This window comes from Bactrocera latifrons, unplaced genomic scaffold (genome assembly GCF_001853355.1).
Source record: "Bactrocera latifrons isolate USDA-ARS-PBARC rearing strain unplaced genomic scaffold, ASM185335v1 scaffold_34, whole genome shotgun sequence".
Lineage (NCBI taxonomy): Eukaryota > Metazoa > Arthropoda > Insecta > Diptera > Tephritidae > Bactrocera > Bactrocera latifrons.
The window spans coordinates 116,360-139,439 of NW_017536979.1; the positions used below are offsets into that span (position 1 = coordinate 116,360).

At 38.6% G+C, this 23,080-nt stretch overlaps 1 protein-coding gene across 2 annotated transcripts in view; it reads right to left on the bottom strand.

Moving 5' to 3' along the window:
* LOC108971388 (putative uncharacterized protein DDB_G0282129) overlaps nucleotides 1-23,080 on the bottom strand; it is a 46,244-nt gene that overhangs the window by 5,481 nt on the left and 17,683 nt on the right. Inside the window, exons 1-4 of one of the 2 annotated variants that reach the window (XM_018937423.1) lie at nucleotides 6,123-6,428; nucleotides 5,550-5,683; nucleotides 2,904-4,086; nucleotides 2,153-2,734 (exon numbers count right to left, since the gene is read on the bottom strand). In XM_018937423.1, coding sequence (XP_018792968.1) covers nucleotides 2,153-2,734; nucleotides 2,904-4,086; nucleotides 5,550-5,683; nucleotides 6,123-6,428 — 2,205 coding nt within the window. Of the gene's footprint in view, nucleotides 1-2,152; nucleotides 2,735-2,903; nucleotides 4,087-5,549; nucleotides 5,684-6,122; nucleotides 6,553-23,080 lie in introns of those variants that run through there. The other variant, XM_018937422.1, reaches the window with a different exon arrangement.

A 23,080-nucleotide genomic window follows, 5' to 3' on the forward strand; every position in this document is an offset into this window, starting at 1 on the left:
GCTTCTTCGCAAACAACCCGAGTTTAGCGCGAAGTAAATTTGAAAAAAAAAAAAAAAAAAAAAAAAAAAAAAAAAAAAAAAAAAAAAAAAAAAAAAAAAAAAAAAAAAAAAAAAAAAAAAAAAAAAAACAAAAACCCAAGTACATATGAAAATAAATAAGCGAAATATTTATTTATAATTATTGCTGTGCAACCACAACAAACACCTGTTATATGCCGCTGCACACTGACACCCAAACACATGTCAAATAGACGCTGCGCTCTAGGCAATCAGGGCTCAAAGCTTGTTGTTTGTTATTTTGTTTTTATCTGCTTGCTTTTATTTTTATTTTCATATTTATTTTGTGCATACAGCGATAGACCGACAATATAATATTTGCGTATACTTGTAGACGTGGTTGTACAAGAACAATGCGGCTGAAAAAATCAGTTAACTGCACACGTCGTTTCGCTTTAGAATAATGCGCTAAAGTTAGTAGCGACTCGCCTGCAATTGTGCTTACAATGGGACGCAGCTCGGCTCGGCTCGGCTGTCGTGACTGTGTACCCGCAAGTTAAAACAACAGCAACTGATGCCCAGCGGTTAGCGTTACACCGTAAACCCCATGCAACTAGAAAACTAGTAACAAACGGCGCATTTAAGTGCGCCACTGCTCAGCAACCTAAACGCCTCTGCGCGCACAACAGACGTGTAGTAGCGATGCATGCAGCTATGTGGTGCAGTTAGCTTCTTAGCTCCTTCATTCATTCACTCAGCAGCGCTTTTCGCTTGGCTTATTCGTTACTCACATTTCAAACTGCTGTTTACCGTTTACTGTCGGCTATGTGACGCTCACAGCCATTGGCTTTATAAGCAGGTACCTATGCACCTAACCAATTCCTCTAAGCTTGCAATGCTATTGTTAGACGGAATGACGTTTGGTCAGGTGTTTTCGGGTACGTGTTCTCAGAATATTACTTAAATTCATTTGGATACGTATCAATGAACAAAGATATGTTAGCTACGCGCAACATGCTAAACATATATACGGTGGGGCAAAAATGGACAAAGGAGTTGGTGCGGGAATATACTGCCCAAAGTTAGGCATAAGGCAACCTTTTAAGCTGCCGGACCATAGTAGACCATTTAGTATATTTTAAGTTGAGGTATTTGCGCGAAGCTGGCTGCAGGCCAGAGTCAACATCTGCGTAGACAGCCAAGCAGCAATCAAGGCAGTAACTTCGTATCGCAAGGTGTTGCCAGAAGTATGCAACTTCACTTCTACTGGGTGCCAGGCCACAAAGGCATCGAAAACGTGATCAACCTTTTGAAACCCATGCATTGTCTATACGACGATCTTGTTAGAAGCATGATAAATAAAGTCAAAACCTGATGTAACGAGCTACTTGTGTGCAAACTGAAAAACGGTACATCGGAAGTACCCAAAATTCCTATTGGCCTACACTCTTACAATACAAAATTGACGCAAGAATTGAAACCGCTTGACTGCCAGAATCGTCTTATATTCGTGAATTGGGTTGAGCAACAATTTGAAAATGATCCGGAAAATTATGGCTATGAAGCCAGCGATGATTGATGGACTTCGTACGAATATCGAATGTGAAATTGCACCAGTATCTTTCGGAAAATTGGGTTTAGAGTCTGGACCGTGGTGTCCATGCAAAAGAAATCGAGTTTCATACTTAATGGCATCGAATGTTCTTTCACAGGAATAAAGAATTTCATTGAGATTCCAAACCGTTTTTGGTTTATTTAAAACTTGTGTAGCGCTCTTATTGTAAAACCCGTTATATAGTACAGTGTTTCTATATTTGCGGCTTTGACAAATGCGCAGATTTTTTGAGAAGGGCTTGAAAAATTTCGATACCGATATCTCAAATATTGAGTCATTAGTTCGTATTTATCCATACATCGACACAGTTCGTTACGTCGAAAGAATTATTGTGGGCACGCGCAAAGGAACTACTAAACTTAGTAGAAGTTGAGCGCTTCTAAGAAAACCAAGGTCAATTGGTTTTTGGCATATAAGCTCCAGCTGAGCTTAATGTATTACTTAGGCACAATGTACGCCAAACTGAAAAGCGTCACAATTGTTGTGAACTGCGTGAAGGGGAGATGAAAATGGAAATTGTGACGCGCTTGTAACACTTACCTTGCGTTCAGTCTCTTGGAACCCGTTTTTGAACATGCGCTGGTGGGCACGTTTAAACTCGTCCATCAGCGCGCTGTGCTGATCACCAGCGCCAACACCGACACCGGCAATCGCTGAGGTACCAACTGTCGGAATGTTTTGACTACTGCTGTTGTTGTTGTGGCCGCTGCTGTGACTGTGGTTGTTGCGCTCGCTGCCATTAACATTGTTGCTAGCAGCGCGAGCACTCAACGCGGCTGTCGTAGCGTTGGAGGCCGACAAGGGCGCGGGCGCAGGCGCGGACGTTGTCGTTGTGGATGTTGGCGCAGCAGACAATGAGAGCGACGATGAAGACGGCGACAGTGGCGTGGTGTGATAGTGCGGTTGTTGTTGCTGTTGTGCCTTTAATGCCAGCGGCTGATGGAGCGTGTTGTGATGATGAAGTTGCTGCTGCTGCTGCTGTTGTTGTGGCGGCTGTTGCCTACACTGGCTGTAATGGTTCTGCTTGCCGTTGATGTTTATATAATTGCCTTGGTTGTGCGCGTTTACATTGTTGTTATTGCTGGCGTTGCTATTAGCTGTTGCCGCGTTGAGTCGCTGTTTCTGCGAGGCGATGCGAAAATTAAGCGTGCGGCGTGTTGGAAGTCGTGTTGCGTTGCGTGTAGATTGTTCAATTGGGAAATATAGAAAGTAGGTTTTTGTTATTTTTGTACATTATTGCTTTCGTAATTTGCTTATACTCGCTGTTTCAGTTGCTAAATAATTCACTTACCTCTTTGCGCTTTTTCAGCTCCTCGGTTATGGCACTGGAGAGCGAGCTGCTGTCGGCTTGGCGCGTGTTGCGGTAATTCTGTGTACTTTGCTGTTGTTGCGACTGTTGAAATAGCGTGGTTTGTTGTTGCGGTTGCTGTTGTAGCTGTGCGCTGCTGTTGCGTAGGCATTTGTGGAATTCCGGATGCTTCGTTGGCGTTGTGTGGCTGGGTAAAGAATGTGTTGGCTGCAGCGTGTTGTGACGATGGTGGCTGTTGAATTCAACGCGCTGTTGCTGCAACTGTTGAATTTTCTTTTGTTGTTGTTGCTGTCTTTTTGCCTCGTCCGCCTGTTGACGGTGCACTTCCACCGTCACCGTTCTGGTCTCCCGTTCCTCTCGCGTCACATACGAAGAGCCACTGGAGTTCATAGGGACCATTGGCGGCGGTAGCGGCAGTGCTTCGTGTGAGCCGACGGTGCTCACTGATCTTGGTATGCCATACTCACTCGCGATCCGTGAGCCATTTGCTACCGGTTGTGTGCTACTAACGAATGTGTTGTTAATAGATGTGCCCTGCTCCGACAATTTAATAATAGTTTTATTGACTTGTTGCTGGCTTCCGACTGGTTTCTTTTCCGGTGCATCTCTATTATGCTTGTTACAGCCGTCTGGCTGATCAGCGCGTCGCTGTTGCTCGACGTAAGGTGCGGTCGTTGTTTCTTCGCGCACCGCCGTCAAACGCTTTGACTTCGCATCCGCCCAGCAGGGGCTTTGATCGCCTGTCACCGAACTGGCTGAACTGTTGTAGCCGCTTGATTCGCCCGGAAATAGATCGCATCCGGCTGCTTTTCGTACGATCATCTCCAATTTGCTAGCACTTTTCATTACCGCCACCGCTTCGCTAAAAAGCACATCGGAAAAATCTATGCTATTGACACTGAGTATTTGATCGCCCTGACGTAGACCAGCTTCGCGTGCCACACTCTTTTCTTTGGTGAATTGCACAAAAATTCCGGGTTTCCACTCGGGCCCCTTACAGATACCAAGTCCAAGTTTTGTACGTGGCGCCACGTCAAGCGTGATATTTACCTCTTTGTTGCGTGTTTCACGTTCGGGCGCGACTTTATAAGAACTCTCGGAGGAGGCACTGCTGCCGTTCGTGAAAGTTTTTACCGCGTGCCAAGATAATTTGTCTGCATCTTTGCTGTAAAGGAGTCGGATCAGAATTGAGGTTTTGGATTCAAAAAAGGCGTAAACAGCGTTAGAGAATAAAATAGGCTAATCTTAGTATTAGAAAAAGAGATATAAAGATTCGTATATTTATAAGTTTTACAAACTGTGGATACATACCAGAAGATCAACCTATTTGCACGCACTTAATCGACACGTTTTTTTCTTGGATTGATACAACATTTTTTTCATGTGAAATTTGATCTCCATATGCTAATTTGACTATACCAACAACAATTTTGCTAGAAATTTTATATTTCCAATGGAATCACTACTACGGGATCAAGTTTCAGAAATCTTTTGGGGAATTTTCATTATCACGAACACAAGTAATTGCGTGCCAAGAAACACTCAGTGAAGGTCGTGAAGTAAACGAAAACTTGACGCATACGAGTCGTCCATCCACGTCGATTAATGTCGATAACATCGAAAAAGCAACAGTGCTGAAAAACTGTCGTGTTGGCTTCAATGAAATATTAGAGGATTTCTACTCAACTACCTTGTGGATCAGCTCACCACATTTCGTTTAATCTTTATAAATTAGTAAGATTGATCAGGTGGGTAGTCAATGTTTCTGATTAAGGAGTTACATTAGTTTACAGGTTCCACAAAATCGAATATTTTCTATTAACTCATTAAATTCTACAAAACCTTTAGCATATTGTCCTAAATTTTTAAGTAGATCCAAGTCTTGATTTCGGAGATACAGCCTTGAGAACTTGTGCGCTCCAAGCTGGCGAGGCTAAATGCGCTGCCTTTAAACGAGTTTTTTCCGAAACTGTGTTTTTGAAGAAGTTGGCAAGGTTTCTCGAGAACTACTCAACAGACCTTCAAGAAATTTTAAACAGGTCTTTGAGATACAATTCTTAAAGACGAAATATTTTTTCCGATTACAGCTATTTTAAAAAATAAAATATCGCGAAATTTTCACTGAAATTTTCATTTTCTTGTAATTCCAAATTTCAATGTTTTTTCCTTTGTGCAAGTTTCAAATTAAGGTTTTAACTGAAATACCATTTTTATCACTTTTTCTCCGAGTTTAAAATATTTTTTCCAAAAAATTTCTAAATGTTTTCGTAGTTATAAAAAATTCTAATAAAACATTTAATTTTTTATATGAGAAAAAATTTGTAGAAAAAGGCTGTTTTTACCCGAGGCTTGGTGGGTTGAAAGGGAATCGCATGAGCGCCGTACCGTAGGCGGCCGCACTTAGGCCATCATTAGAGAAATGGATGTGACAGAGTCCGACTAAATCGGTTGAATCGAATGCATGAAGAGCGATGATATAACGGAATATCCAGTGTCACCAATCAAATGAAGGCACTTAGACTGTCAATAATTTAAAATATAACACTAATATATACATATATTTTCTTGAATTTTCAGTCCAAATACTTTTGAAAACTGTACAAACAGGTAGAGCCTTCCTTTACTTACTCTTTGATCGGCAGCATTCCCACACTCCTCACTTTCATGGTAATTCTATCCTGGTTGGTTATGAATTGTATTATCTCCTTGTGCACGGCGTCGTCTACGCGAAAGCCATTTATTCGCAGAATTTGGTCACCAATCTGCACAAAAAATAAAAATTAAAACATAAAATACTAGTTAAAATGTCTACAAACACACACGTCTGCGCATGCGTAGGTTAAATATGTGGGCATCGCGAAGTGCCGTTTGAAATGCGAGAAGCATTAGCTTTTGTCTAGAATGTACGCAGCCGTACGTGTGCCACATAAATTTTCACAAACAAACGGCACAGAATGTTAACACACATTCACACGAAATCAGTAAGCGTTTTTACCGCACAAATGATAGGCGCAACGTACGTGTCGGACGCACCCACGTAGCGACAGCTTGTCTTATTTCACTTTAACGACAGTGGCAAACTCACGTTTCTCACTTTTTTAGATATAAACTGCTATCGCTTTGCTTGTTTTTTGGCTTCTTAGGTATAATTTAGTTGCAGCAATCGCTCGAAAGTGGAGCAACCAAAATTCGCATACTTACACGCATTCCCTTAAGTTCGGCCTCGCTGTTCCGCTCCACACTTGAAATGAAAAATCCGGTGCCAAACTCTTTGCCACCACGTACGGTGAACCCGAACGACGGACTGGTGTCGGGCGTGACCAAAATGCGGCGCGCGTGCGGTCGTATGAGGCGCAGTATGCGCAGGCGTGTGCTTGCCACGGCCGCAGCCGCCGCCGCGGAGGAAGGTATGCTCATGGCGCACCAGGAAGAGGTAGTGGCCAGTGTCATAACGTCACTCGACGAGCTCGCCGTGGAGCCTTGAATGCTGCTGCAATCGGTCAACATGTTGTGCGCTGCTGCTATATAGCGTTGTGCCTCAATAACTGTCTTTGTATGTGATGTTGTTGGCGTTTGGAGAAAATACCCGCGGTATGTGATGCTGCTGGACTTGTGCTGTTTCGCCGATTAACTGCAAATGGAAATTCGAAATTTTTTAGATGGAATTAATAAAATGTGCTGTGTGGCAGCTGCGACGGCAGCGTCGTCTGAAAGGCGTGAAAATGTTCGTGATAAAGAAAATTATAAATTGACTAAAGCGCATATGCAGCTGTGCCGCATTGTTTCTGTTGTTGTAAGCGATAAGTTGTTGTCATGGCACACTCGGCAGCAGACAATCAAATTTCTCCCGCACAATTGCATTTACAGTTGCTGTTGTTGTTGCAATTATTGGCGTAGCACACAGTTGTGCGGTGATGCGTTTGGGCTCTTTGTGCAAGATGCACATCTGTGCGGCGGTCTATGGTGCGGGGTGCAAATTGGCAGCGCGGTCTCACAAGCCTCATCACTAAATTTGCAGCTGCATTCAGGCAATTGTTGGCGGTCTTGTTGTCGTCTGTCAATACCCGCAATGTTGTTGACACCCTCACTGGCATAAATGTCCGTCCACCAACATGACTTTTCGGCAATCGCGTTTGCATGCAGATGAATGCCCACATTAACAACACCTTTGATGTAGACAACAACAACAGAATTGCAGCACAGCCAGAAACTATAAAATTGAAGCTGCGGCAATGAGGGCGTAGGTTGACTAAGTAGGTTGTTCGCAAACCTCATTTTCGTTAGCAATTAAAAATCAATATACAGAGGATTAAACAAATGCTTGCTAGTCTTCGGAGAATGTCCCCATTTGGAAATGTGCAATTTTTAGTAGTTTAAGATATGAGTTGGTCGAAAACTATAAATGTTTGTTGACTCTTTTAGCGATAATTTGTGCATTTGAAGAACATAAATTTTTTAAATAATTGTGTCGAAGACTTTGTGGGTGGAAAAATTGATAAGCCTTGTATATAAATATTACTGTTGCCTTTTCGTAATGCAGTAGTTTTATGACAAAAAGTTTTTGATACCAGCAATTTTGGCTTTCTTTAAAAATAAAGACTTATGTAAGTGCACTTTACAGCTAATATAACTAACTAGTCCATTGCTAACTTAATCGTTCAAGGATAGCTTCAGAACTTTTCCAATTTATCAAAACTGGGTCGACAAGTTATCGAAAATCAAGTAAGTTGACTTCAAGATAAATACTTGAACCTTATTTGACTGAAACGAAGTGGTATTACAAAAATTATGTATATTCATGTATGCTTGTCAGTTAGAAGTCAAAACAATATATCAAAGTAAATGTGAAGTGAAATAAAAATTACTTAGCATTGAATCATTATTTTATTCAAATCAATTTCTTGATTTCCAGCTCAGATGCCTGCATTACTTTACAGCCACACAACGCTCCTGAGAATTAAGTTCACTTATGCTACTTAAACATATAGGTTAGGTAGTTAGGAAGGTTAAGGAGTTGTATGGATGACCCATAAAGTATATAATATATAAACGCACTTGGACTATAAATTACAAGTCTTTATGAAGTTAAAAAACTGCTGAACTATAATTCATTATGCTTGTATGCTAATTCTTTTCTAATTTTTAGGGCTGGCAGACGGTGTAATATATAGGTTGTTTAAGCCTTGATTTCATAATTTTGGGACACGTCAGAAATACGTTAGAGCTTAAAAATGTATCACATTATTTTACTGTACAAATCTTTCAATATATCATATATATATTTTTTTTAAATATAATATTATCGCCCGGACACTCGTTGAATAATGGCCAGAGCTGGTGGAGGACAAACCTAGCTGAGGGCGTGAAGCTGACTAGACCTCTTGTAACTTGCCTTGAATCAGAAATATCTTGCAACTGTGTTTCTTTGCAAGCGAAAAATGGTACAATTCCTTGCGCTGTCGCTGTGACCCCTACCATTGATATTTTTCTTTTTGTTTTTTTACTATATATTTTATTTGCAATCTATCTGAAGGCAATCAAGAAGTTGTATGAATATAAGTATCACAATAGGATTGATTGTGCTCCATTGAGACTGATCAACATACAATAACATAATTTGCTAAAAATATTTCTAAATATACTTAAAATCTATTTGGAAGGTTCAAAATGTGAGCTCTTTTTAAGCGTCTAATATCCATACTGTTGGACAGTAGACTTAGTTTAAGTAAGTTTTCGTGAATAGAAAGTCTACCTAGGTATCTTCGACAGGCTTTGCTGATTTCGTCTTTAACACAAGGATTATTTAAATCTTTGTGGATTTCGAAGTACCATGAAGTTGCTTATATTCCATGTAACACTATGTTTCTTAAAGTTTTAGATTGATATCTTTGGAAGATTTCAATGTTGGATGTACTCGCCGTCCCCCATAACTGCATTGCAAACGTCCATACTAGTAGCATAGACTTTTGCTGTTACAGTTATTATACCCTGAACAGCGTATATAAAGTTTGTCACGAAGTTTGTAACACCCAGAAGGAAGGGTCGGAGACCCTATAAAGTATATATAAATTATCAGTATGTTGAACTGAGTCGATTTAGCCATATCCGTCTGTCTGTCTGTAAAACTGCCGATATCGGACCACTATAACATATAGCTGCCATACAAACTGAACGATCGGAATCAAGTTCTTGTATAGAAAACTTCCACATTTGACAACGTATCTTCACGAAATTAAGTGTGAGTTATCGTTCATAGAAATAATGTAATATCGAAAGAAATTGTTCAGATCGGCTCACTATAGCATATAGCTTCCATACAAACTGAACGATCGGAAAAAAGTTCTTGTAAGGAAAACATCTGCATTTGACAAGATATATTCACGAGATTTGACATGGATTACTCCGAAAAAATATTCAGATCGGATTACTATAGCATATAGCTCCCATATAAACTGAACACATAGTTACTAAAAGAAATGTACCTGTGAAGTGTATAGGTGCTTCGGTGCAGCCGAAGTTAACGTTTTTTCTTGTTTTTGTATCAGACCGCTTACTTGTATTTACAATTCCATTCCTCGACTCGGCCCCTACCCAAATGAATGGAAATGTGCTAAGACAACAATGATTCCGAGACCTAATAAACCTGTTTACTGACGACCTTCTCTAAAGTATTTAAAAACATACTCTAACAGATTATGTTACCTGTTTTAGCGGACCAAAATATAAAAACACCTGAGCCATGCCATCGAATAGTTAAAATTATCACGAGTGCTTTCGAATGCAAGCTGACCTGGCGATCATCAATGGTTTAGAAGTAGCAACTTATGCTGATGATACGGCATTTATTGTCAAAAATTTTAGCCATAATGACAGCTTACATCATTTACTAGAATAATGTTATGCTGTCGAAAAATGGCTAAAGAATTAAAAGATAGAACTAAATACACAGAATATCCATTCCGTTCAAATAAAGTTTACATTAAAAATGAAAAATTATACCTTCGTATCATTAAATTGTTCTATAATACCTGAAAGTGAAATTGTCAAATAGCTGGGTCTCTTTTTGAACAGAAGACTCACTTGGAAGACACACATAAAAGAGAAATTGAAGCAGCTCAAATTTAAAATCATTCATATTGCACACTAGTATTTAAAAAGGTAAGGAAGGGCTGAATTCAGGGATAACCGAACATTTCAAATGCTTGCAACTTGCAAGACTCAAAGTCGGGCAAAATTGTTTTCGAATTTCAGTAGAATATCGGACATGTTGACCGACATTTTCGGTAAAAAGATTGCAATAAGAACTGGAGTCCACATATTCGGTAGCTGGGAGCTTGAATAGTTTTGGTCCGACTTGAACAATTTTTGGCCGTAAGTTACAGTTCAATGGCACTATTTTTGCAAAGCTTAAACTGTAGACATTGATTGGCTCTTGACTTGTGTGCTGGAAAGTTAAAGAATAAGATGGAATTTAAAATTGTGTTATAAGTATATGAAGTAGGCGTGGTTGTAATCCGCTTTCGTCCATTTTCATACTGCGGTGTATTAATATTAGGATAATATCGTTTACCAAATTTTGTTCGTATTGAAATCGGGCGATTGGGTTCCGAGATATGAGTTTTCTACTCAATGTGGGCGGTGCCATGCTCGTCGTACCCTCTTTTAATATTGTCCTCAATCGGCTTTACTCTTTTAAAATTTTTTTAGTTAACGATTTTCTGTTGGAGTGCGGAAATCGCAAATACGTTAAAAACCTAGTGGAAACAAACATTCTAAGCACTAACAAGTAAAAATATTTCAAATAACTGTATGGCACGTATAAACTGAGATGACTACGATATCAGCAATTTCAATAAAAATTTGACTACTCTTCGACACTAGTTTCTTCACGTACTCAATAAACAGTGCTGTTAACATTCTTGAGGGGTAATTGCAATTGTATGCTTCTGCCCAAATTTCAAATACTTTGGTATGCTTGACTCTGTATCTCGCGAGAAATGCGAAGCAAAGTATTTGATCTATTTGTTCTGCAACAGAAATTTTCGATCAAACTATATATTTCTAATCTTTTCTTGGATGAAACTGTGAGGTCAGTATCTTTACGAAGGTGCCATTGAAATATTTTCACAATTAACTCTCCTTTTATAGTAATAATATTGCATTAAAAGTAATAAATTTTTGTCAACACATTGTGAAAACATATGTCGTATCGATGAATCTATAGAAAGTATAAAAATATGATTAATTTTGCAAATGCACACCTGATATGGAAATAATCGTGTAGATGTTGATTTGCAAAAAAAAGGCATTCTGCAAATGATTGCATAGACTTTGAAAGCAGCGGTGCCTCCAACTCTAACCGCAACATGCAAATATTTCGACAAATGCGAAATAAAATTGTAAAGACGACGGCTGGACAATAAAGACGCCAGTGCGCTAGGCTGTATGTCGTTACTGTCGCCTCCGTAGAAGCTGCTAGTTGGCTGCCTGTGCCGCCTGCTGTTGTGTGTCGGTAGTCTATTGTCCGTTAGTAAAAGTGAAAAAGTCACTTTCTCCGTGTCGCGCACATTTCTAACCTCGCCTGCTGTTCGTGTCATCCGCCGTGGCGCCGCACAGGCTAACCTCAATCAACAAGGAGCATCTGCTTTTCCACCATCCCCAATTTCCTTGCCAGTTGTGCGAATTATTTGCACAACAGCCGCTGCTGTTGGCGGCTGCCGTGGCGGCATCTTCGTTGCTGCGCCTGCGGTGGAAATCACTTTGTTGTTTGTTTAGATGAGGCGCAATAAAGTCACATTGTTGCGATGAAAAATGTTGGGGCAACACAAGGTGGCGGCGATAATGTTACGACATATCGGCAAAACAAGCAACGCAACGCAGTGATGTATTTACGACAGCAACAACCACAGTAATGGCGTGCAATGTCGTCATCCGTTGCATGCGAATATTGTCACAGCTACAATGAAAGCGTGAAGATAAGACTCTTACGATCGTTTTATTTCGGCGAAAAAGACATTTCGATAATTTGACTCTTGGCGAAGCTTGGCAATATGTGGGCAGTATAATGTAAATATTTTGATGTGAAAGTAACTGTTTTACGATTCGTGTTACGAGTTGCATCTTATTGATTTTCAATAAAGAGAAGTCTAACATATTCCTTCCGCTTAATGGTTTGCTGCACTTTTTTTTCAAGGAAATTTGCGCTGCATTAAACCAACGAAATGGGCATAAATCTTGTTTCGAATGTTTAATGAACTGTGTACGTAGGAACATTCGACGACTCCAACGGAATTCAAACGGTTTAAACATCTTTTTGTAATTATCCCTCACAAAGCTGCATTGTGGAGTGGTTTTGGGACTTTCCACTTGACAATATAGTTGTACCGAGAAAGATTTTTTAACATCAACTAAGACTAGAGAAAATATACTACAAACAAGTTTTTGATGAAATGAATCAAACTCAAAATGAGAAAGCATTTGGAAAGACAAAAAGTAACCGCAAAAGGAAGTAACAACCAACTTTTGTGAGTAGACTCGTCACTGTTGGCCACACTTCAGCTTATACTTACTTTCATAAATAATATTAATCATTAATAAAAATAGAAGAATACCTAGTTACTGTAGAAACGGGCTATCGAAGGAGAGGCACTTTTTTCAAAAGCCTTTTTTGGAAAGATCACGCGTGAGTTGTGTCAAGCTGTCATGTTATTTTTCCTCAGTATTGTTTAATATTTCATCATGGAAAGACTGACGCATGAACAACGTTTACAAATAGTTCAACTTTATTACAAAAATTCTAGATCTGTATAGAATGTCTTTCGCGCGCTTCGCTCAACTTTTGGTTAAAATAATCGGTCTACTGAGCGTACTATTCGCAACACCATCAAACATTTTGAAACCTTTCATTCATTGTTGGATAATATTCGACCAAATAGACCACGTCCAGCACGCAGTGAGTGTGAGAGTGTACACAAAGTCCATGGACAGTCGATTCGGCACCATTCGCAGCAACTCGGACTGACGTATGGAAGCACTTTGCGCATTTTACGTCGAGATCTTCAATTAAAAGCGTACAAAATACCTTACTGAAGCCAAGCTAAGAACTCTATGGGCTCTTGAAAGGTATCAAGAAGATCGGATGTTTTCGAGCCAAATTTTCTTCAACGATGAGACCCATTTCTATCTCAATGGTTGCGTAAACAAGCAAAATTTCCGTTGAAATTGTAACTCGTGATTTGGTTTCAACAAGACGGCGTCACTTTCCACACCTCGTACAAATCAACGCATTTATTGCGAGGACACACTAGTTGAGGCCGGTCGTTTGGCCAAGATTGTGTGATATAATACCGTTAGACTTTTTCCTGTGTGGATGTGTGAAGCCTAAAGTCTATGCGGACAATCAGGCTTTGGAGCAAAACGTCACTCGCGTCATTCGCCAGTTACCAGTGGAAATGGTCGAACGAGTCATCGCAAATTTTACTCAAAGGATGGATCATCTGCGACGTAGCCGCGGCAAACATTTGAAAGAGATAATCTTCAAAAATTAAATTTGATGTTTTTGTGTTTTTTAATAAAAAAAAAGTAGAGAGCCTCGAAATGGATCATATTTTATAACCAATTTTAATCATATTTTATTTAACCTGTCTATATGATTTATACCGGTTGTCACGCTGTAGCTTGGCAAATCGAAAACGCTGATATTATCCAAAAAATAGATGATAAACCATCATTATGCTCACCAACCTTTATGAGCATTCGACAAAACCCTATAAGTTTTCCATATTAACAAAATTACTTATTCATTTCTTTTATATGTATATTCGCACTTGTGATCAGATAGAGATTTACTACATAATAGCAGTTATTATGTTGTAATAATATTTTCCAAAATAAAAGCACAACAATACATCACGACATGCTGACGACGGTTGCGGTGAAGCGACTTTCAATAACACCCTCCACTCCACTCCCCAATGTCGTGAGGTAAAACGACATAACCGCAACGTGACATTGAAACGGCAGAAAGCAATTGCTTAGGAGCCTCACTGTCAGCGCTCAGCGGTCGGAACCTGCGCGGTGAGCCGTCACACTTATCAACTAAATGACTAAATGCCCGCCATTGACGGCGGGTAAATGCAAATGTTACGACAACAAGCGCGGAGGCAGCGCGCTTAGCGGCGCGACTGTAATTTCACCGATTGGAGAAAAAAAGAAGCAGCAACTCTGAAGCAATGCAAGCAGCGCGGCGCACATGATTCTGTCACGTTTGCTCGCGCGTTACGTGTTACATGCTACATGTGGCATGCCGGTGGCCTGTCACCATGCCCAGAGGCTTTATTGTCTGGCTGACAGCAGCAATCTTTTTAATGCGCACATCTGCTTTTGATGCTCCGCTACCAGCACAAGCGCGCGCGCTGCTCCTGCAGGCAACTTGTGGCGTGTGTGGCAAGTGCTAACGGCGCAACGTCAGCCATAAATTTAACGCTGATCGCTTGCGTTACGTTTCCCCTCTGAAGCGCGCATTGCTTCATAACTTTATTTGTTTCTATTTTTTACTCGTCTACGGTTTTCGGAAGTAAAAGTCTATGTGCAACTGAAATATTTACCGTTTTTCGGAAGCGTGCTTGCACTTGCAGCAGCTGTGGCTGTCAATGCAGTTTGTGCTGCCTTTGGCCTCATTTGCACCGCCGTTGCAGGTGCAGAACGAATGTGAGCGCGATCATCTGACCACTTTGGTTCGAGACTAATATAGAAACAAACGGTTGAGCACATACACAGACACATGCAAGTACAAGCGAGTGCGCATCATTTGACAGACAGTAAAAGCTTCAAACATTTTAGTCTTCACTTTGACTGGCTTGGCTTTGTCAACAGAGCGTTCTTCTTCTTTTTTCTCTTACATTTTTCGGGAATTTCACTAGTTTTGCGCAATTGTCGAAAACCCCCCATAAAGATGCCGACATTAATTCGAAAGACTTAAGCAACAAACTAAGCTGCTAGCTGATGTCTTCAAGCGGCGACAGTTGGCAGCTGGCAGCTGGCAGCTGATTGTCTTACCATAAGACACTTCTGCCGCAATCTGCTCGTGTCTTGTTGTGAAATGCTGTTTAGAATGTCTAAAAATACAAATTTAAATAAAAAGACGCATTGCCATTAAATCGTATTAAAAATTGTGAAATTTTGAAGAAACCGCTGAGGAATGTCTTACAGCTGCACGCACTTTAGCCAATTTTGGCGATAAAAAATTCCACGTAAAAGCAATTAAAATACTTAAGTTATGTCTTCTCGTTACGATTTGTAAACATATTGCTTAAATGTTTTGGTTTTTAGTGTTTTTTTTTTGCCTTTTGGATGCTGAATTTGTGTAACTCACAGCATCTTCCGGCTCTTTCGCAGCCGCTCATAGCAGTAACTCGGTCAGTGGCCAGCCATTCACCGAATTTTCAGCAGTCTTAGCATTACATACTTAATTGCCATGACCGACAGCTACAATGAGAAAAAAAGCAATAAGAAAAGCAACAACAACAGCAACCGGCAGCGGCCCCACATTTCTAAATGCAAATTGAGATTAATTAGTTTTGGCTCACATGGATGTTGATGATATTACATAATTGCTTTGGAAAACGCAAAAAAGTAGCGAAAAATCGAAATGAGTAAAACTCGACCCAAACAACAAATATAAAAACCCAAAAAAAGTAATACTTAAGGATTACGTACATTTTAAGCAAAATGAAACTGTTATGCAGCGCTTATTTCGTTCAATGTATGTCTGCCTGGCGGTTGGTATAAAGAAGGCAGCCAGCAGTAAAAATTAATGTTGGAAATGAGAAAATAAAATTTAATACACTTTTAAAGAAAGAAATACATATTAAAATGGGAGGGAAAAAACCTTAACTAATAGATGGTGAAATGGCAGGGTTTAAAGAGGGTCTATTGTGTGTCTACACACCGGTTGTTATGCATTTAAGCAGTTACGCTTTTATTAAACGTTCAATGATGGAGTTTTAAAATGCGGTGTTAATTGCCAAACGACGCTGCACGAGCGGCGATTGTGCGCTTTTCATGAGCGCTTCTGCCAATGAGCCATTGTCCGAGCCAAAGCGCGTACGATGCATCCATTAGCCACTTAAAATAAACCAATTCCCAGACCTTGCTGTAGCAGCTGCCTCTTCAAAGTATTGCTAAATCACAAATGTGAGCATTTTCATTTTATATAAATGTGTACATATACATATATGTCTGCACATCTATATAAATAAAGTTTTTTCTTGGAAATAATAATTTATCTATTGCTTCTCACCTACACATTTGTCTATATGTGATATTTCCTTATTACAAAAGATCATTTTATCACATATCAAGTGTTATTTTTTCTTACTGATCAAGGGTTTCTAGCTTCAAACAATTGACCTTTATTGTACAGTTGTTGCTTACATTAGCATGTTTATGATTTCGCAAGAACTTGAATTCTTTTAACTGATGATTGCAGCAATAAGTGACTTTGTATTAATTAACTGCTGTTGACCATTAATTAGTTTTCATCATTCCCTTCTTTATACGTATAACAACAATATATATATGTTGCGTAATATATACGCAATCGACAATCTCGAGTTAATTGAATTTTTATTATTTACATATGTATAACATGTGTCAGTACAATATATTACGTGATTCTATGAATTAATAATTAAGAATTTAATTTAATACATTGTAATTAATTCATAATAATAGTATCGATGAAGGTATCTCTTGAATCATTGGTATTTATTTCTAGTCGAAAATATTGTATAGTTGAGACACCAACCCATATATGCGGGGTAAAGTCAAACAAAGGGAAAAAGTTATGTAAATAAGTTATTCTCCAGCTAGGGTAGATTACAACCGATTCCATCTTATTTTGGCATTAAACTAAGATAAACCTAATAAAATATTTTCACAAAACATATTCCGTATATAATAAAGCAGAATAACGGGCTATAGTTTTAAGTACCTGGAGAAGTATTGCACCGATTTATATTTAGGCCAAATTATTGTCAGCACAAGTACCTCATTTCTTATTTTAAATAATTGTATAATGACAATGTAAGGCTACGAAATCCTCATGTGTCTGGAGGTTACACAAGTTATAGTCCTATGTCGACCATTTTCCGGTGAGAGTTGATACACATTATAAGTGTTATATGCTAATTTCTATTCCAATATCTTCATTGACTTTTGTATTAGATATTTAATATAAATTGGATAAATTTAAAAAAACTTAAAGTGGTGTTTAATATGAGTAAGACACAGTTGAGGTCCAATTTCCAAATTGGAACATAAGCACTGACCAGATATTCACCATGCGTCAAATCTTGGAAAAGACCCGTGAAAAGAGGACCAACGCGCACCACAACTTCGCTGATTTCAAAGCTGCTTTTGACAGGGAGCTGCCTTTATACCGCGATATAATTTGAGCTGCAGAACTAAACAGAGACGGTACCATATTCTATAAGAGTGTACAGTTGTTGGCGTAGGCCGATGATACTGATATCATTGACCTCAACATCAATATCAGCTCAGTTAGTTCCGCTTTCTAAAGACTGGATAAGGAAGCGAAGCAAATCGAATCGCGACTTAGCTCCCGCGTCACTGTTAACAGTCATAACTTGGAAGTCGTGGATAACTTCATCTAACTTTTAACCAGTATAAACACCATCAATAATGCCAGCCACTGAATGCAACGCGGAATAACTCTTGCCAAAAGGTGCTGCTTCGGACTGAGTAGGCAATTGAGAAGTAAGGTTTTCTCAGGACGAACAAAGACCAAACTCTATAAGTCACTTATTATTCTGTTCTGTTCAGCTGAAGATTTATGATCCTTTGCGTGGCAAATACCGCAGTTGATGGAATAATGAGCTGTATGAGATACTATATACGACGAACCGCCGGAGGAAGCAGAGGAAGAGGCGCCAAGCAGCGAAAATTAGGAACGACTGGCGCCTTGTGGTAAACTTTGCTATAACCGTGTAAGCGGTGTCTCCGCCAATGAAGAAGAAGAAGAACATAAACGTATAATGCAAAGGCTACGATCCGATTTGGTAAAAGGTGAGTGGGTATTCCCAATATCCAGTTTTTGAACTGGTATACAATCAGACTCATTTTCATACAAGATAAATGCCTTTGCTAGCACGCATACAGCATCTACCAATAGGGCAACGTGAGTTTGAATGCTCGTGGCAGCTTGTTTGTTGAATTCTGTCACTGTGTCCTTTTGGTACGGCACTTGGAATTGTACAAGATTATTAAACTTAGCGTTCATCGAAAATTCGTCTTCTCAGATGAGGCCCATCTATGGCTTAATAGCTTCGTTAACAAACAAAATTGAATTTTTGGGGTGAGTTCAAATATTGTGCGATTCAGAAGACGCAGTTGCATTCTTAAATATTCACAATTTGGGCAGAATATGCCGATACCATTATAAAATAATGTTGTTGGATTAACGCCTCTAGATTAGTTTCTCTGTGGGTATGATAAATCAAAGGATTAAGCCAACCAACCAGAAATGCTCGCGACTTCGAAGGCAAGGTCCAGAGCATTATAGTTGCAAACGGCGCAGTGATGGCCTTATATTGCATTTATATATCATACATAGCACATATACCTAAGTGATGGTTATATCTGGCTATGTATTTGACCTAGATCTTCTTTTTTTAATTCTAGTTTTGCTATAATCCGAATGTTATGGAAAGTTCTGCGAGTTTTAAGCCGCCGAACGCTTAATTGACTTTAAGAAAAGCTTCTTTGTGGGATAAACTCAAGCAGTGCTTGGCCATCCCCTGCTGGGCTATTTAGAAGTTACAGGAAAAAAAATATAATTTTTAATATTAGACAATCAATTTGGCACTTGCTACATCGCAGATAATGACTGATGATAAATCATTTTTATGAACATTTGTGGAGCTGAACTCTTTGTTGTCATAAAATAGATTTAATTTGTGGCTACGTGAAATAGAGAAACCAGCACTTTAATTACGATTACGTTTTTGTTTTTTCTTTTTACATGAAAATAAGCGCTGACCACGAAGAAATTTTAGTGACACTTTCTACATTGTTGCTGTTGCGCCGTTGCTGATTAAATAAATTTTAGAAATTGTTGTTCGGCCACGCTGAGTTATCTTACAATTATTATGCCATTACCAAGCAGAAATTTTCTTTTATTGTTTCGTTTATTTTTAACATTTGAATGGCGGACGCAAGACAAATTCCGTAAATAGACGAAAATTCACGTACTTCCGCAGAAAGTTGCAAGTGGGGTAAACAAATCATTGACGCAGAGGCATCGAAACGTGGGACAATATTTCTGGGTAGCTTGATACGTACCTATATGCATATAAATACAATATATAATAAAATATATGTATATGCAAGCAATGTGGACAGCCTCAGACCAGCCAAGCGCTGAAATCAAGATATCACGCTTAATGCTTTAATGTAATGTAATTGTATTTGTTGTTGTTAGTGGTTTGCATTGAACTTTCACTTGATTTGCAAAAATGAATGAACGACCAAATGAAAATACGCTGTGACAGAGGAAACGAATTAAAAAACGCAGGAACGTCATTTACCCTGCACTTGAGTGTGTGAAGCGAACGCCAAGAAGAGAATAAAAATGCCCAAAGCTTAAAAGGCGAAAATGTAAAGTAAAGTAGCAGCCGGGTAGCAATGTCAACCGAAGGCGGTACGAACAAAATGTAGCGAAGAAAGATACAGCGCGGCGAAAACTCGCTTGGCCCACAGGCAAATTGAAATTCAAGTGCTTCTTAATTGCCAGTCGACGCGCAAGACTATATAAAAGTTACAGAGAGAACAGTAAAATATATTACGTTTTAATAATGAAAAAATTTGCAATTTATTGCGACTTTTACAAGGCTCGCAATGAGCGACTGGTTTTCAACCACAGCAAAAGCTATGCAAATTCCTAGACTGGTCGTGCTAACAAATGTTATACAATTTTTGCATAATTTCTGCTTAAGTAAAGACTGAAATCAGTCACTTAAGAATATTTAATAAGCAAGGAAAGGTAAACAATAAGTTCGCTGCTTGAGTCCTTCGTTTTTGATACCGCTAAGAGAGCTATAGCTACTTTTGTATGGCTGGACAGCCGCCTAGCAAGCGATTTCGCTTTCTCTAAAGTGCTTGCAAAGCTTTACATTTAATTTATTGAAGCATGATTATGTGGCTATTGTTATACCTACCGCAATAATTCTCTTTAATATTAATAATTGTTTTATTACGAATTTAGCTAATTCATATAATTTCACGCCGGTTGCCAGTTGACGCTTGAAATTACGTGAAAAAGTGAAATTATGCGGCAAGGCGGCCAATCGACAATATTGAAATATGAAGGAAACATGCTTTGGCCAAGTGATTGGCCGCCGCAGAACCAACTGTGTAGTGAGGCGTAACGGTGTTAATAATGCTAGTGGCGGGAGTAATACGAATTGAGGTTGCAAATGAACAACAACAACAAAATTATTATTTTTTTTTTGTGTTGCGCAGCTCAGCGTCCCTGCTTGCTGAGTTTCTCTTAAGTTTGCCGCACTTAACTCTATACATATACATATATATGTGTGTATCTTCGTTGCTACTTACTTGCTTGCAACTGATATTTATTTGTTTATTGTTTTATTTGTCTCATTTTATTTGAGTTGCATTTCGTTTCGCTTTTATGCGTGAAAGTCATAAAAATGCGTGCGACCTACATTCAAGTTCAAGTTTGTCGCTGCCCCCGTTGCTGTCGCTGTCGCCGCGCCGCCTTGATGACTACTGTTGCTGTAACTGCATTGCAATCAATAATACCAACAAGTGCATTCGACGGCAAGTCTACCGTGACAATAAAATGCAACAAAACAAAAACAAACAACAACGTAAAATAATACCCACTAATAATATGTTTGTGTGCGTGTGTGTGTCGATACACGACTGCTTAAGCCCATAATGACATTTGGCGTCGTCTCTCAGGTGTCGATCTTCATCGATGCGGCTGCAAATATATTTTATTTGTTGTCTTTCCGAATTTTTACTACTTCTCTTGCGCTTCCCCAAGCAATAAAATCCGTGAATAATCGTAAATATATGCAAGTGAATATGAATTCATGGCCTTATTTTTTCGTTGCAACATACATGTATTCATGTGCTCATGGATTGTGTGTCCGAAAAGCGAAATCGTTATGAATGAAATTTGTGGAAATGCACAACCAAAACATTGTAATGAGTTATGCGCTTGTGTCTTCAGCAATGAACTTGTTCTTCTTATCCATGCGCATTTCATACATACATATGTACATTAGTAAGTATAAGCACGTATTAGGTCAGATCGATTTTGTATGCAAAATATGAATATTCGAGGAGACTTTTCCCGTTCTTTTTACTACTTTCATTTACCTTGAAGATCGACATAGATCACTGCAGATATTATAAGAAAGTAAGCACTATTAAGTACGTGCATGCATTTTTTTAATATTATTCTCATTGAATATTAATTAAGAAAGGAACTCATACTTGAATACTATATCATTTGTATTTATTCGATGTTTAACTTGTGGCTAATTGACGAAAAATTAATATTTATTTGGCATTATTAGGTCAAAATTTAGATGAGCTTTATAATATGCGAAATCACCTATTAGAGCTGGTTTCTATTCGCCGAACGCAAGAGTATATCGAATCGAGAAAATTATATCTGCTGATAACACAGAAAGAGTGTTGCACTTCATTCTTGGTTCTTATGTAGCAACCCCTCATGTTTTAAAATTAATGAGAAAATGTATTCTAATTATTTACAGTAATTTGCTCTGAATTTCAAAATCGTGTTTTTGCATATACTATATATACCATATATCGCATATACAAATGTGTCTTTGAAAATAATTTCCAATAACTAGAAGTTGTTCCGGCGAATAGTTTCGGAAATATAAGCATATTTGTAAAAAGTTTTTAAATTAGAGTAAACAGCTTCCAAAACTTTAAATGTGATTTCTAAAACCGTGGTGTTCAGAGTAGATGAAATACATTGTGACAAAAAAAGTACCCGGAAATTGTAAATAAAACGCAAAACACGGAGCCAAATGTGAAGTATATGATAGTTGATCGATGGCTCGATGCGACGGTGGTGGTCGTTTAAAATCGATGAGTTGTTCTCACGCAAAAGCCTCAATACGGCCAAATAGAACTCCTTATTGACCGTCTAATCCTCCGGAATAAAATATAAATATAAGTAAAATAGAGAGAGAAAAAATGTCTACTTAGCTAACCTTAAAAATAGACCCAACTTTAATGGGTATTTATCTGAATACATCTGACTTTATATGAAGTATATTGCAGTCATTATAATAATCAAGCGGTGCAAATAATCGATAATTTCCACCTGACCCCTTTATTCTACTAGTTCAACCGGAAGTTTTGAAAATGTTCCGAGACAATAGTATTAGTAAAGCTCTCACTATTTTCTGTCCAGTAATAGTTCTCAAATGTCTTCAGTAATATAGCGTAGAATTGTTTCTATTTTTTTTCTGAATTTAGAACTCCAATTACTTCTTGATTCTTCAATATTACTACGCGCTGCGTAACCTAGCCGCATAACAAACAAAAAAAAAAAAATATTAAAGTAAAAGCTCATCTAAATTAATTATAATTTTTTCCCGGCATTTTTGTTTCCACGTCCAAGCATTTTTATATTATTCTTTGTTCTTAACTACTTTCTTTGTTTGTTTGTGCCGGTTAATTCTCGTACATCCGCACTAATTTGTGTTCAACGCTATTGCCCTTATTCACTATTTGTGCTTTTCGCCGGGTCATTTCGGTTTAACTCCGGGCCGACACATCGCACGGAAACACGTGAAAAGTCACGCACTCACACGCAATAATTACCGTAGATTCTGAAGCTGACCGAACAGTGCCGAGAGCAATAACAAAAACAACAATTGTGAGCAACAACACCACATAAAAACAACAACAAGCCATTCGCACCAAATTAAATTTATGTTAAACAATTTATTTGCATTGTTTTAGGTCGTTTACCTCTCGGCTTTTCTGCGGCTTATTTAAATTAATTTTTGTAGTTTATTATTTTGTTTTTTTTTTTTCATTCATATTAATTTTGTGTATTTTCCATTGTT